General features: G+C 40.5%; 1 protein-coding gene across 4 annotated transcripts in view; it reads left to right on the top strand.

Annotated features, from left to right (window-relative positions):
• The window catches only part of LOC125447831 (uncharacterized), a 145231-nt gene that overhangs the window by 68344 nt on the left and 61583 nt on the right, over positions 1 to 15304 (top strand). For 3 of the 4 annotated variants that reach the window (XM_048522601.2, XM_048522603.2, XM_048522604.2), the window contains exons 17-21: positions 104 to 215; positions 1569 to 2002; positions 4419 to 4580; positions 7685 to 7796; positions 13185 to 13651. In XM_048522601.2, the coding sequence (XP_048378558.2) occupies positions 104 to 215; positions 1569 to 2002; positions 4419 to 4580; positions 7685 to 7796; positions 13185 to 13651 (1287 nt within the window). The remainder of the gene's footprint in view (positions 1 to 103; positions 216 to 1568; positions 2003 to 4418; positions 4581 to 7684; positions 7797 to 13184; positions 13652 to 15304) is intronic. The other variant, XM_048522602.2, reaches the window with a different exon arrangement.

Here is a 15304-nt window from a genome sequence, read left to right on the forward strand (position 1 = left end):
TTGGAAAGGACCTATAAATGGAATATTTGCAATGCACAGCAGCCACAATCATGTGAAGTTCTGAAACATAACTTGAATTTTATGACTTCCATTTGTTCTACAGGCCATCGATGTAATCAATAACTTGGATAGGCAATCCAAAAATCTAACAATGGAGAAGGAACTACTTTTGGGAAAACAGAAAATCCTGTTAGAAAAGATCTCACTGTTATCTGGTAAGACCTTTTTAGCTATTTTATATAGAAGCTTTCTAGTGCTGAAATAATTTGGGGTATATTTGTTGATCTTGTTGAAATATACATTCTGAAGTTGGTTTGACAAGGTCGGTGCTAAGTGTCTATTTCCTTACAAGGTCCAGAATGTTCTTGGCAAAGTATTTGCCATGTAGGACTAAGTCTGTGGAAATTCATCTTTGGGAATTGTCAATCTTCAAGCATCCACAGTCTGTGAAGTACATATTCAAGGTTGAGTAAGTTGAGATAATCACGATTATGAGGAGAGCAAGAATGCGTTGATGTAGAAATTCCACTGTGATCTTATTGAATGACAGAGCATGATTGAGGGACCACATGGCCAAGATATCTTGGCCAAAAATAGTGTTCCATCTCTAGGAATCTAATTAGCTTAGGTCTTTTATTGTTGATCAAAGCAGAGATGAGAGTAACGAGGATTGTTCTGCTAGTACTGCAAAGGTTAGGAAAGGTTGCATTTTGATAAGAAATTTCTACCAACTGGAGGGGACATTAGCAAAACAAAATTATCTTGAATCTAGAAACCGTTGTCTGAAGGCGGTGGAAATAGGTTCAACTATAATTTTCCAAATGTTGCTGAATAAATGAGATGTGAAAATTGCAAAGCTTTTGCAAAAGAGCAGGCAGAGTCAGATTAATTGGATAGCTCCTTCAGAGAACCAGCAGCAGACATGATGGATAGAGTGGCCTCCTCTCACACTGCATTATTCTAGAGTCAGGTGAATTGCTGCATGGGGCTGACCACACTCTGTTTTAAAATTGGGATGAGGGGAACACAGTAATATCAGGCTGTATCCAATCACAGTAGCAAGAATAATTGTACTGCTCTCATAAACACAAGCTAGAATATACATAAATCTATGCACCAATGTTTGAACGTATTAGCTGCACTTCTCTCATGGGATCTCTAATAAGGCAAGCAATTGCTGTTCATCCTCAAACTGAGTTGGCTGGCTTGGCCATTTCAGAGAGCAGTTAAGAATCGACCATGTTGCTGTGGACCGAGCCTCACATCTAGACTAGACTAGACTAGGTAAGGTTGGCAGATTTTCTTCCCTGAATAATATTAGTGAACCTTTATGACAGTGGATGATTGTTCCGTGGAACCATTACCAAGGTCTTTATATTCTAATTATTAATTTAGTTTCTCCCTGATACTCTAGTGAGATTTGAATCAAGACATTGATGAAGCCTCTGAATTACTATTACAAAGATATTACCAATACGTCACTACCTCCCTCAACCTTGTAACATAAAATGATTGTTTTGTAGCTGCTTGTCCAAGTTAGGTCAATTGAACAGGTGTTTCTTCCCCAGCAGAGATGGAACCTGATATAACACAAGATGGCGTTGAAGCTGGTGAAATAATTGAAACCGGTGAGACGTTGAGTTTCTCAAGTGGGAGAGTTTCCTCTTCCCAGAATTCCTTTGGAATGAAATGGTTTCCAGAAGATGGTCCTTTGGATGAGCATGGGACAGATTGCGGAATAAATCTAAAATATGAGGTGAACTTGACCGGTTCCGACGATATAGTTGCAGTTAAGGTTGGTGACTACTTCAATGAAAAATGTAACAGTGAACGTGACTATTCTGGCAGCACCAACAGTTTTGCAGTGAAAAGAGAAGAAAATCTTAGCCAAGAAGATTGCTCCACTGTCAGCTCAGCAAATGAAGAATGTTCTGGAAGCTCCAGGTTTTGTAACTTCTCAGATTTTGGCACTGAAATGGAGGCTTTGAATAAAATGAGCATGGTATGTATAAAGTGGACTTTATTTAATTAAGCTCAATTAAGGTCTGAGTAGTTCTTTGAAGTTTATTCTGAAGAAATTGACACTTTATTTTTATAGGCAAAAGTAGAAATGTTAATTCTGCAGAGTCTTGAGAGTTAGTTTCTCATATCTTACTTCTCCTGTTTCTGTTTATTACTCAGCAAGAAATGTTTTTGTTATTGTTTTGTTGTTTCTTGTATTGAAATTATGTGCATAAAGCCAAATGTGGGGACTCTCAACTTATCTGCTAGTTTTCCACCAGCTACTTAAAGAACCTTGCCATCACAATGGCCAATGGGAGAAGCTGACTTTGCAACATATAAAGGGGTGGAGATTCTTTTTGGGGGGATTGGGGGTGCAAAGCCACACAAATATTGCTAACACTTAACCAAAGCAATTGAGCAATATGTTGTTGAGAACAATGTCAGTCTTTTTCTGATGGCTGTCCTTTGTTGGACTCTTGGTGATTGATAGAGGAAAGAATCCACCTTAAGTTGTGGATTTACTACTTCAGAATTGACCAGTAAGTCATGCTGGCTGGTCAGTCAGTAGCACTGTGTGGAGCAGCTGACCGCTGGCATCATATTGTTCAAATCCTAACACAAGTATTACAATCCATCCAACTCTTCCACAGGTCAGACCAGTTAGTTCTGCTTTTTGGAGCTTGCTCCATCTCCCTGTGATTTGTTTCGTGAATGCTTTAAAAAGGAATATTGCTATTGAATGTGTACCAAAGTCTGTGTGTCACTCTTCTTTGCTATTGTTTTGAACTTTCCATAAGTTCATAAGATGTAGGAGCAAAGGTTGCCCATTGAGTCTGTTCCACCATTCAATGAAATTATGGTTGATCTGACAATCCTCAACACTCCTGTCTTTTCACCATAACCTTGGCTTCCTTACTGATTTAAAAATCTAACTGGGCCTTGAATACACTTAGACAGCTGTAGAGGGTAAGTATTTATGGTAAAGAATTCCAAACATTCACCACCCTCTGAGAAAAGAAATTTCTCCTGTTAAGTGGGTGACCCCATAAGCCCTAGGAACTCCCACAAGGGGAAACAAACCTCTCTGCGTTAACTCTATCAAGTGTCATAAGAATCCCAGTGAGTGTACAGGCACAACCTATTCTACCTCTCCTCAAGACAGCCCCTCCATACCGAGGATCAGCCTAATGAATTTTCCATGGACTGGTTCCAATGCCAATATATCTTTTCTTAAATAAGGGGCCCTAATCTATTCATAACATTCCAGCTGTGGTCTGACTTGTGCCTCATATAGTTTTAGCGAAACCTCCCGACTTTTATACTCCATTACCTTTTTGAAATAAAGGCCAGCGTTCCATTTGCTTCCCCTACTACCTACTGAACTTGGATGTTATTTCCTTGTGATTTATGCACGAAGGCTCTCAAATCTCCCTCTGCTTTCTGTGATCTGTCTCAGTTTACATAATGTACATGGACACTCTGCAAAGGGACAAGCCCTTTGAGTTGTGGTTCTTTCTGTTGAAGGTACAGAGCCTCAGGCTATTCGCCTGCAGCCCAGTCTTTCCTGTGCATCTACACCCATAAGTATGTTCTCGTCAGAATCTTCAGGTAATCCCTTCAAACAATTGTTAGCCCAGACATCAAAAATAAAGATTGTCAGCCATATTATAAATGACTGCTTTCAACTCAGTGAAAGCTTAGGCTGCATTATTGCAAATAATTCAATGGCACTCGACTAGGTGGAAGAGTCAGAGATAATGAATTGCAATTAGTAGGATATAAGCTGCTTGTTGAAAGTTGACTGGTGATGAACTTAATGGAATATACTCACTGGCATGTTAATGCAGGCAAGAACTTTAGTAATTTTTGTTTAGCTATCACCCTCATGGCTGGCACCTTCAAACTCGTTTGTGAACAAATGTAGCTATCGTTCTAAATGTGTGAAACTAGTTGCACCTCATTGTGGAGTGATATTTGCATTAAATGACTGACTTTTTTTTTCAGAAATTCAGTAGGGTTTTATGAACTCATAGAGAACAAACTAGATTTTGTCCCTATAACTAATAGTGATTGATACTATGGACTTGTATCAGGTGAGAGGAAGTGCAAACAAAATGTATTGGGGCCTCACTGCAACTAAAAATTCAAAGTGAAAGACGTAAACATCTGCATTTACAGAAAAGGGGAGAACATGTCAAAATGAAGTGTGAGATAACTGTAGAAAGTAGTTTTTTTTTGCCTCTGGCAGGAGTTGAACTATTAATTTAACTTTCAAAATAATCAGAAAATTCAAGTTGATAGCCTATTTGAGAAATACAAAATAAAAATATGCACAACTTTCTACTTAGTAATTGTCCAATGCTATTATACTTACACTTGGCCATGACTTGTACTTTGTGATTTTAATTCTACAGCGGTGCAGTGAGCCATCTAGGGGTTGGATAGCCAACAGGAAGGCAACATCACATACACTGAGAGAACGAGAATCACGCAAGTTGATGGAAAATCGTTTTAAATTATTGGAGAGCACTGTATTCAATGACAAAAAAGCTCCAAAAGGTGCCATTCTCACTAAGGTTTGTTCAGATGAATTTTAAAGATTATTCTTTCCAAAAAGGGACTCTTCATCCTTTCAGTCCCCGCGATAATTTTTATTTTAATTGTATATTTGGTAACTTTTTTAATTTTAAGGCATGATTTGTTGCATCTTTGTAATTTGCAATTAATATTTTGCAAATCACATAACTATTATCTCCTAAACCGTCCCTCTGAATATTTGCTTCCATGTTGTCAGTGTCAGAATTCATCGACTTATGGACCTTTTAGATGCAGCTAGTTAGAGCATGCTGTTGTAAGTTAGTGTAAGAGTCAAATTTGGTCTTTTTACCTATGGATTCCAGTACATTGTTTCAGTTACCCCTAAAGCTTCCCAGGGATTCATCTTTGACCTCCTCCTAGTTCTTGAATAAAAACAAAAGACTGTGAATGTTGGCAATCTGAAACAAACAGAAATTGCTGAAGATACTCAACAGGTGTGACATCATCTCTGGAGAGATTTGTACATCATAAGCACTCTCCCATTGAGTCTGTACCACCAAAAAATTCTACCTACACTAGTTCCACTTTGTCACACTAGACCCGTATAACCTTGAATATTTTGACATTTTCCAAATGTTCGTCTAAGTTTATTTTTTATTCTTTTTTTGAAGTTTGTGAGGTTTCCTGCCGCAAATACCCTTCCAGGCAATGCATTCCATATCTTCTTCAGTCTCTAGTGAAAAGGTTTTCCTTCAAATCCCCACTAAACCACCTTTTTTAAAATTACGCTTCCTTATTATTGACCCTTCGACTAAGGGAAACAGCTGCTTTCTATCCACTCTGTCCATGATCTTACACAGTTTTAACAGGCACCCCTCGATCTTCTCTGCTCTAAAGAAAGCAAGCCAAGCATACCTAGCCTGTACTTATAAACAAAATGCTCCATCACAGGCAACATCCTAGTTAATCTTCTTTGCACCCCCTCCAGCGCAATCATATCCTTCCTGTTAGTGTGGTAACCAGAATGCCACACCATACTCCACCTATGGCCGAACCAAAGTTCTGTATAGCTCCAATATGACCTTCCTACCCTTATGCTCTATGCTATGATTGATAAAGGCAAGTGTCCGATATGCTTCCTTAATTCCCTGTTAACTATTATCGCCTTGCATTTATCAGGGTTAATTTCCATCTGCCTCTGATCTGTCCACCTGACCAATCTGTTTGTATCCTCCCGTGACCACATACCTTCCTCCTCGCAGTAATCATCCAGCCAATTTTTGTCATGTCCATCTGCACCCCCCCCACCCCACCTCAAATTTTTCTTGAACTTTCCCAAACAGTTGCAGTGCCTTTGATTTGTCACACTGCTTTTTTAGATGAGCAGAAAATCCCTCCTGCAATTTTGGAGACTTCGTCCCCACCATAACCTGCATTCCCTTAGCACCAATTCTCCCAGCCACTAAGGCTGTACAGTCTCAGTTTAATTTCATCATGAAGTATGCTTCTTATTTGTCCCATCCATCCAAAGACCACATAACTTCCACCTTTGCAGTATTGTCAATTTCTATCCCTGCCTTCCTCATTTACTTAAAACTATCATCCATGCTTTTAGTTTTGATTTATTTCATTGAGTTCCAGGCTGGCTTCACTCGTCCAAAACTCTGCCGTCTGTGTCCTTGCAGCAGATTTATTTATCTATCACTGAGTTCACTGATCTACACTGGCTTACGGTCTGGCAAACTTTCCACCTTCGACATCCAGGTCTTCAGTAGCCTAGACCTTAAAAATTAGAATTCCTTGCCTAAACATTTGCTCTGTACCCCCTTTTCAAGACACTACTTAAAATGGTCCTTTTTTGACAAAAAGCTTGGTTATCTGTCCTAATATAACAAGGTGTGGAGCTGGATGAACACAGCAGGCCTAGCAGCATCTTAGGAGCAGCTGATGAAGGGTGTAGGCCTGAAACGTCAGCGTTCCTGCTCCGAAGATGTTTCTAGGCCTGCTGTGTTCATCCAGCTCCACACCTTGTTATTTCAGATTCTCCAACATCTGCAATTCCTGTTATCTATTATCTGTCCTAATGTCTTGTGTTATGGTGTACAGTTGTGTTTGATAATGCAAGAACCTGCCTTAGACTTCACAATATCCCTCTTCTAACTCAAGCCCAGCTTCCCACATTATTCCAATACCCTTTGCTTCTCTTAATGCCCAAAAATGTATCAACCTGTCTTTCATTCACTCCATAACACAACCCCATACTGTCACTGTAAAGATTCACAATCCATTCACGAACCAAAAGACCTCCAAGTCTCTTGAAGCGAATATATGCTTGACAAGATCCCATAAAAGTAATTTGATCACATTGTTGATTGAGGAATAAATATTACCAAGGAGAATTCTCATGTGCTTTGAAAAGTGCCACAAGGCCATGATGGCTATACAGAGGCACTACAATTAAACTCTTGTATCAATAGCATAGAAAAGCAGGGAAATCTTCCAAATGAACTTCGCCCAGCAACACCATCCCAGCATTTCATTACCCCCCACCAAACCCCAGAGTAGAAGTAGGTCATTTGGCAGCACAGACTTGTTCTGCCAGTCAGTAAGATCATAGCTAATCTCAATGTTTTGAATTTCACATTCTCATCAACCCCCACTAATGCTTGTCTGCCTGCACAGGAGGAATCTGAAAAGGGGCTTGGGAGTCGTGCCTGAGCAAGAACTGCCTGAAACAACGTTGTTTGTTTGTTTGTTTGTTTTTTTTTTTAGAACTTTTTTATGTACTACTGACTTGCATGTCATGCACTAGCACACCCTAATGACCATGAAAGTATTTAATTTGAAGATTTTCTGCATCAGTCTGGCTTTTAGCATTTTTGATAAATTCCATCATGAAATTGCACCACTACAAATGGAGTAGCTTCTTCAATTGGATTTCTTGTTGTTTCTGTTTATGAAGAAGTTAAATCGTTTAGTTGCAGTATTCTATTCCACTGAAAGTGCCACAAAAAAAAACACTACTGCCTGCTAGAGGTTTGTTATGTAGTGGCCTATCAAAGTGTTAATAGTGATTTCTAGCTTCAGTAGTATGTGGCACCATATTAGTCATGTGCTTTTGTCTTGATTTTTATTTTTCCAGGCCATTGATGTAATCAGTGACTTGGATTTGCAATCAGAAGAACTATTCAGGGAAAAGGAACTGTTAAAGAAAAAGCAAAAGAAGTTGTTAGAGGAAATTTCACTTCTTGCAGGTATGACTTCTGTTTTTTGGAAAGGAATTTCAGTACTTCATGTGAATCAAGAAACAATTTCATTTCTCATGTTTCAGTTTGTGAGATATGTTTGTTGCCACAAGGAAATGTTTTGTGATTTGAGTACGAGTGTCTTTTAAAATATTATTTTCAATAACATGCTTGCTCTGTAATTCCTATAAAGTTGCGTTTTGTTGAGATTTTTTCTTCAAGAATGTCAATTCGATGTGAAAAGTAATATTTTATACTCCGAGAAGATTGCATTCACTGGGTAGCAAGTTGATCTGTTTGATAGAGGCTTTGCAATACTTCCACCTTTTTAATTGGTATTCTTGTGAACTTCCCTGAGTACAAGCCTTTTTTTAATAAATAGTACTCCATACTGGTTTATCATAAAGTTGACAGCTAAATCAGATTTTGAGGAATTTGTGGAAGTCGTGAGTTAGACTGCCTTTCTTTTTGCCTCGATTATATCTTTCAGAATGAAAGCAGCCAACTGTAAAGTGCTATTAACGTGACAAATTTTAAATACAACTATGCTTAAAGGAATCCATTGTGAGTATGGTAGCATACTACTGGACAGACTGTAGCAGTTTGAAAATTTAGAGTTCAGTTTTGAAAGAAATTATGGAATTATATCAATAAAGGTGACCCTAAAGTTATTTTATTGTTGTAAAAACCCAGTTGATTCTCTAATGATCTTACAAGCAAGAATTTTACTGTCCTTACCTAGTCTGGCTCACGGGTCACTCTAGTCCCACATCGCTGTAGCTTAGAACATAGAACATTACAGCACAGTACAGGCCCTTCGGCCCTCTATGTTGTGCTGACCTGTCATACCGATCTCAAGCCCATCTAACCTACACTATTCCATGTACGTCCATATGCTTGTCCAATGACGACTTAAATGTACCTAAAGTTGGCGAATCCACTACCGTTGCAGGCAAAGTGTTCCATTCCCTTACTACTCTCTGAGTAAAGAAACTACCTCTGACATCTGTCCTATATCTCTCAGTTTAAAGCTATGCCCCCTCGTGCTCGCCGTCACCATCCTAGGAAAAAGGCTCTCCCTATCCACCCTATCTAACCCTCTGATTATTTTATATGTTTCAATTAAGTCACCTCTCAACCTTCTTCTCGCTAATGAAAACAGCCTCAAGTCCCTCAGCCTTTCCTTGTAAGACCTTCCCTCCATACCAGGCAACATCCTAGTAAATCTCCTCTGCACCCTCTCCAAAGCTTCCACATCCTTCTTATAATGTGGTGACCAGAACTGTACACAATACTCCAAGTGCGGCCGCACCAGAGTTTTGTACAGCTGCAGCATAGCCTCTTGGTTCCGGAACTCAATCCCTCTCTCAATAAAAGCTAAAACACTGTATGCCTTCTTAACAGCCCTGTCAACCTGGGTGGCAACTTTCAATGATCTGTCATGGACACCGAGATCTCTCTGCTCATCTACACTACTAAGAATCTTACCATTAGCCCTGTACTTTGCCTTCCGGTTATTCCTACCAAAGTGCATCACATCACACTTGTCTGCATTAAACTCCGTTTGCCACCTCTCAGCCCAGCTCTGCAGCTTATCTATGTCTCTCTGCAAGCTACAGCATCCTTCGTCACTATCCACAACTCCACCGACCTTAGTGTCGTCTGCAAATTTACTAACGCATCCTTCTACGCCCTCATCCAGGTCATTTATAAAAATGATAAACAGCAGTGGACCCAACACCGACCCTTGCGGTACACCACTAGTAACTGGTCTCTAGGATGAACATTTCCCATCAACTACCACCCTCTGTCTTTTTTCAGCAAGCCAATTTCCGATCCAAACTGCTATATCTCCCACAATTCCATTCCTCTGCATTTTGTACAATAGCCTACCGTGGGGAACCTTATCGAATGCCTTGCTGAAATCCATATACTCCACATCTACCTGTTTGGTCACCTTCTCAAAGAACTCAATAAGGTTTGTGAGGCATGACCTTCCCTTCACAAAACCGTGCTGACTTTCCCTAATCAATTTATTCTTTTCTGGATGATTATAAATCCTATCCCTTATAACCTTTTCCAACACCTTTACCAACAACTGAGGTAAGGCTCACTGGCCTATAATTACCAGGGTTGTCTCTACTCCCCTTCTTGAACAGGGGAACCATATTTGCTATCCTCCTGTCATCTGGCACTATTCCTGTAGACAATGACGAGTTAAAGATCATTGCCAAAGGCTCGGCAATCTCCTCCCTGGCTTCCCAGAGGATCCGAGGATAAATCCCATCCAGCCCAGGGGACTTATCTATCTTCACCTTCTGAAGGATTTCTAATACCCCTTCCGTGTGAACCTCAATCCCACCTAGCCTAGTAGCCTGTATCTCAGTATTCTCCTCGACAACATTGTTGTTTTCTAGAGTGAATACAGTTGAAAAATATTCATTTAGCGCTTCCCCTATCTCATCTGACTCCCCACACACCTTACCACTACTATCCTTGATTGGGCCTAATCTTACTTTCGTTATTCTTTTATTCCTTAAATACCTATAGAAAGCCTTAGGGTTTACCCTGATCCTATCCGCTAACAACTTTTCATGTCTCCTCCTGGCTCTTCTGAGCTCTCTCTTTAGGTATTTCCTGGCTACCTCGTAGCCCTCAAGTGCCCTAACTGAGCCTTCACATCTCATCCTAACATAAGCTGCCTTCTTCCTCTTGACCAGAGATTCCACCTCCTTCGTAAACCACGGCTCCATCACTCTACAGCTTCCTCCCTGCCTGACATGTACGTACTTATCTAGGACACACAGGAGCTTTTCCTTGAATAAGCTCCACATTTCTAATGTGCCCATCCCCTGCAGTTTCTTTCCCCATTCTATGCTCCCTAAATCTTGCCTAATCTCATCGTAATCGCCTTTCCCCCAGCTATAACTCTTGCCCAGTGGTATACTCCTATCCCTTTCCATCACTGAAGTAAACATAACAGAATTGTGATCGCTATCACCAAAGTGCTCACCTACTTCCAAATCTAACACCTGGCCGGGCTCATTACCCAGTACCGAATCTAATGTGGCTTCGCCCCTTGTTGGCCTATCTACGTACTGTGTCAGGAAGCCCTCCTGCACACACTGGACAAAAACTGACCCATCTATAGTACTCGAACTATAGTGTTCCCAGTCAATATTTGGAAAGTTGAAGTCCCCCATGACAACTACCCTGTCTCTCTCACTCCTATCGAGAATCATCTTTGCTATCCTTTCCTCTACCTCTCTGGAACTATTCGGAGGCCTATAGAAAACTCCCAACAGGGTGACCTCTCCTTTCCTGTTTCTAACCTCAGCCCGTACTACTTCAGTTGACGAGTCCCCAAACATCCTTTCTGCAACTGTAATACTGTCCTTGACCAACAATGCCACCCCTCCGCCCCTTTTACCATCTTCTCTGTTCTTACTGAAACATCTAAATCCCGGAACCTGCAACAACCATTCCTGTCCCTGTTCGACCCATGTCTCCGAAATGGCCACAACATCGAAGTCCCAGGTACTAACCCATGCTGCAAGTTCACCCACCTTCTTCCAGACGCTACTGGCATTGAAGTAGACACACTTCAGTCCAACTTCTTGCTTGCCGGTGCCATCTTGCTTCCCTGAAACTTTATTTCGGACCACCCTACTCTCAACCTTTTCTATATAGTCGAACTACAATTTTGGTTCCCATCCCCCTGCTGAATTAGTTTAAACCCACCCGAACAGCCTTAGCAAATGCCTCACCCCCCCCCCCCCCCCCCCCCCCCCAAAGAATATCAGTACCCCCTGGTTCAAGTGAAGACCATCTTGCTTGTAGAGGTCCCACCTACCCCAGAAAGCACCCCAATTATCCACTTAACTACTCTCTGAAGTGACTCAACAAGCCACTCAATTGAATGAACTGCTGTTAAGAATATACTTGCTCTGTCACAGTTGAGGAAGGGCTGTCACCCTCACTTGACAGCTAAAAATGGGCTATAATGGTGATTCCACTAACCAACAGTGAAAAGAACACAATGCGATTGTGTCTTGATTCCCACATACTATCCATGCTCACCTACAAATACAGCTTTTTCTCTTATCTCATCAAACAAATGAAGGATAAAAGCAGGTATTTGGAAAAGTTGCAAAAAAAATTTAACAAGGATGTTATGGACACTGGAAGGTTTGAATAACAAAAAGAGGCGGGTTAAGCTGGGATTTATTTGCTGGAGCATAGGAAGCTGAGGGGTAACCTTCGAGCGGTTTATAAGATCATGTGGGGGCATAGATAAAGCTGAATAGCCAAGCTCTTTTCCCCAGAGTAGGGGAGTCCAAAACTAGAGGGTACAGATTTAAGGTAAGAGGGGAAAGATTTAAAAGGGACCAGGGAGGCAATTTTTTCACACAGAGGATGGTGTGGATAGGGAATGAGCTGCCAGAGGAAGTGGTAGTGGCACGTACAGTTACAACATTTAAAAGACATTTGGGCAAGAACGTGGATTGGCAGGGTTGAGAGGGATATGGGCCAATCAAAGGCAAATGGACTAGTTTATTTTAGAAACATTAGCTGGTTAAGCTGAAGGGTTTATTTCCATGCTGCATCCCTTTTATGACTGGAAAATGGAAGGTGATGTGCTTAACATTATAAGATATACACATTCAGTAATTGGATGGTCAAACCGTGTTCATTGTGTATGAATTTTTTTATTTTTAAGTTGAATTCTGCTCATTCTAGATCAGAAGTTTTGTTTCTCTTAGTTTTCTGCCATGTATAACAGCCTGTGGACTTCAAGTAAAGCTTAATTGACAATAATACACTTTCTGTATGGTACCTTCCCCCATCCCCTACTTTTTCCCCCTTTACCTGAAAATTTGTGTTCAGTGTTCATTTGTGTTGACAGTCAAATTTGAGATTTAATACCATACTAAGAATTTGAGTTGTTAGTTAGCCATGATATGTTCAGTCTGTCACCATTTCAAAACTTAAAAATGGTTAAAGTTAAATATGTTCTAACATTTTGCCATTAGAATATTAAATTTCTCATCAATGACCATTTCTTTGCTGGATCGTACTTTTCACGGTTTCAGAAATGTGAAATTATCCACTTCATCTGAATCCTGTTGGTAGTGCTTCATCAGGAATTGCCTTGTTATCACAGGTTCGTCTTTTGTGTTCTAATGTTACTTAATTACACCGACTAAACCAACAGATTTGTAGAAGGACTTTTAAAATTTAGAAAAAAACTAGTTTATTTCTGCCCTGTCTGTGAGGGCTATGAGGGACATCACAGAGGTGGTGGGGGAACCAAAAAGAACACATACAAGTTTTTTTTTTACAGCAGTAAGCAGTTGAATACTTGCCAATTTGAGCTGATAGCTGTCTCTTTTGTAGATACAAGATCTGATGCAACTGAGGACCAAGCAGAAGATGAGCACTTCTTTGGTGCTAAGACCACTGGGGCAAGAGGCTTAACATTTCAGAAACCTGAACCACACTGGCTCGAAAGCAGTAAACCATCTGACACTGCAGTAATAAAAGGCAACATGGCTTCTCTTTTATCAGAACGTCATGATGCACATTGCACTGGAGGAGCTGACTGGGGGCAAGATAAGTTAAAGGCCAACAGTCTTTTTCCAGTTAAGATTGCAGGAGACCTCAAAGAGAAACATTACCAGGAACAGCTGAATCCTGATGGTTATGATTCCACTGCTTTAAGAAGAAGGATTTTTAATGGTAAAGATGAAGATGCTGTTTTCACTGCAGGAAGGGAGTCGTCCATTGGGAGCTCTGACTTTGGCAGTCATTCGGATTTTGATGTAAATACAGACGATGTGAATGAAATTGATGTGGAAATACTGGTATGTATAGAAAACCTAGTCAAATTAATTTATTGACAATTTGAATAGCTGATTTTTAAGGTATTTGTTAATATTCCCAGTCAACTTTTACAATGGTTAACTAGCTTTCCTCTTCGTTGCTCTATTCGCTGATTTATTCATTCGGTAAACTCATGGGCTGCACTGATTTTCAGGTTCCCTTACACAGTATGGCAACTGGCTTGAATTCTTCTGTTGGTTGCGGATAACCCCTTTGAAGTTTTGTTTATGCGTGCTTGTGTTGCCTGTGGCAGCATTTGGAGTATTGCGTCTAGAAAGTCATACCCCAGCATGTGCGAAGTAACCTACTGAAACAATATATTGATATCTTGGGGAAGCAATGACCAGAACTGGTAGTGCATAAACTGCATCAGGAACTAATTATTTTTAAATTTCTTACTGGCTTTTCTTTTTGATAGAACTGCCTGGTCCAGTATTTTCTTGAAGCAGTAAGCAAGAAAATTGGGAGGATGATCTGTTCCTAGATGCTTTGCCGTCATGAGGCACTTAAACTCAGAACGATTTATTCTGCTGTGCAGAAATGGTCCAATTAGCAGATATTTATATGTACTGCACAATGTACCACAAATGACATGGCAGGAGACAACGGCTTTATGATTCAGAATGTTCTAAGTGTTGTAAAACAAAGTGCAGAAAGGATGTATAATAATGTGCTTTGCATTACTGTAATTTGTGGCAGATGGATTTTGCTTTGTGACCTTTATATAAACGAGAACTGTAAAGGTTTGGTGACAATGGCATTGAAGGTTCAGATTTAAATCCCACCCCTGATATGCTAGCTTCTGAAATGTGGCAAGATGCACCCAACAGACTAGAAATTTGATTCTAAAGGCCTGGTTAGACTTGCACAATCTGATATAATAAATTAGTGTTTGGTGTTGAACAATGTAATATCCCTTGTCGTGTTCTGAGACCTTTCCTAATCCAGTTTCAGTTCTTCCCTTTGATTCCTGCAGGAATTCAGTATTCACTCTGTACCCTCCCAGCGTAGGAAAACCGAAGCCATTTCACGTGCAGAGAATTTAGGATAGACTTCACTCTGTGATATGTAACACTGCATGCCCTACATGATTCTGGCATAGTTATCTTATAGAACAGAATTCAATAAGTATTAAATGATTCCTGGTTAATTGTTCACTGTTGGAGTTGGCTACACCTGCTCCCTCTCTGACTGGCAAAGAGGACTCAATGACTGCTTCCCTATCTCAATGTCATATTCTCTTGTTTTCTCCTAAAGTCTCTTGACATGCTTAGCTTTTAAAAAGCCATTTCTTCCTCAAACATATTCGGTGATTTGGATTCCATGGGCATCTGTTGCAGAGAATTTCAAGTCTCCCCACCCGCTGAGTGAAGAGTTTTCTCCTGTCCGCCCAGTTTGAAATGGCCTATCCTCTGCCTTGTGACTGTGATCCCTTGTTCTGGATTAGCCCACCAGCTGGGGAAAGTATCATCCCTTCACCCAGTCTGTCAAGCCCAGTTAGGATGTTGTACATTTCAAACTGATTTCCCCCCCCCCCCCCCGCCTCATTCTTCCAAAGTCTAATGGGTGCAGGCTTTGTCGACCCAGTGCCTCTTATAATAAATTTGTCATCCCAGGAAACAGTCCCAAAACGT

This window comes from Stegostoma tigrinum, chromosome 39, assembly GCF_030684315.1.
Source record: "Stegostoma tigrinum isolate sSteTig4 chromosome 39, sSteTig4.hap1, whole genome shotgun sequence".
NCBI classification, from domain to species: Eukaryota; Metazoa; Chordata; class Chondrichthyes; order Orectolobiformes; family Stegostomatidae; genus Stegostoma; species Stegostoma tigrinum.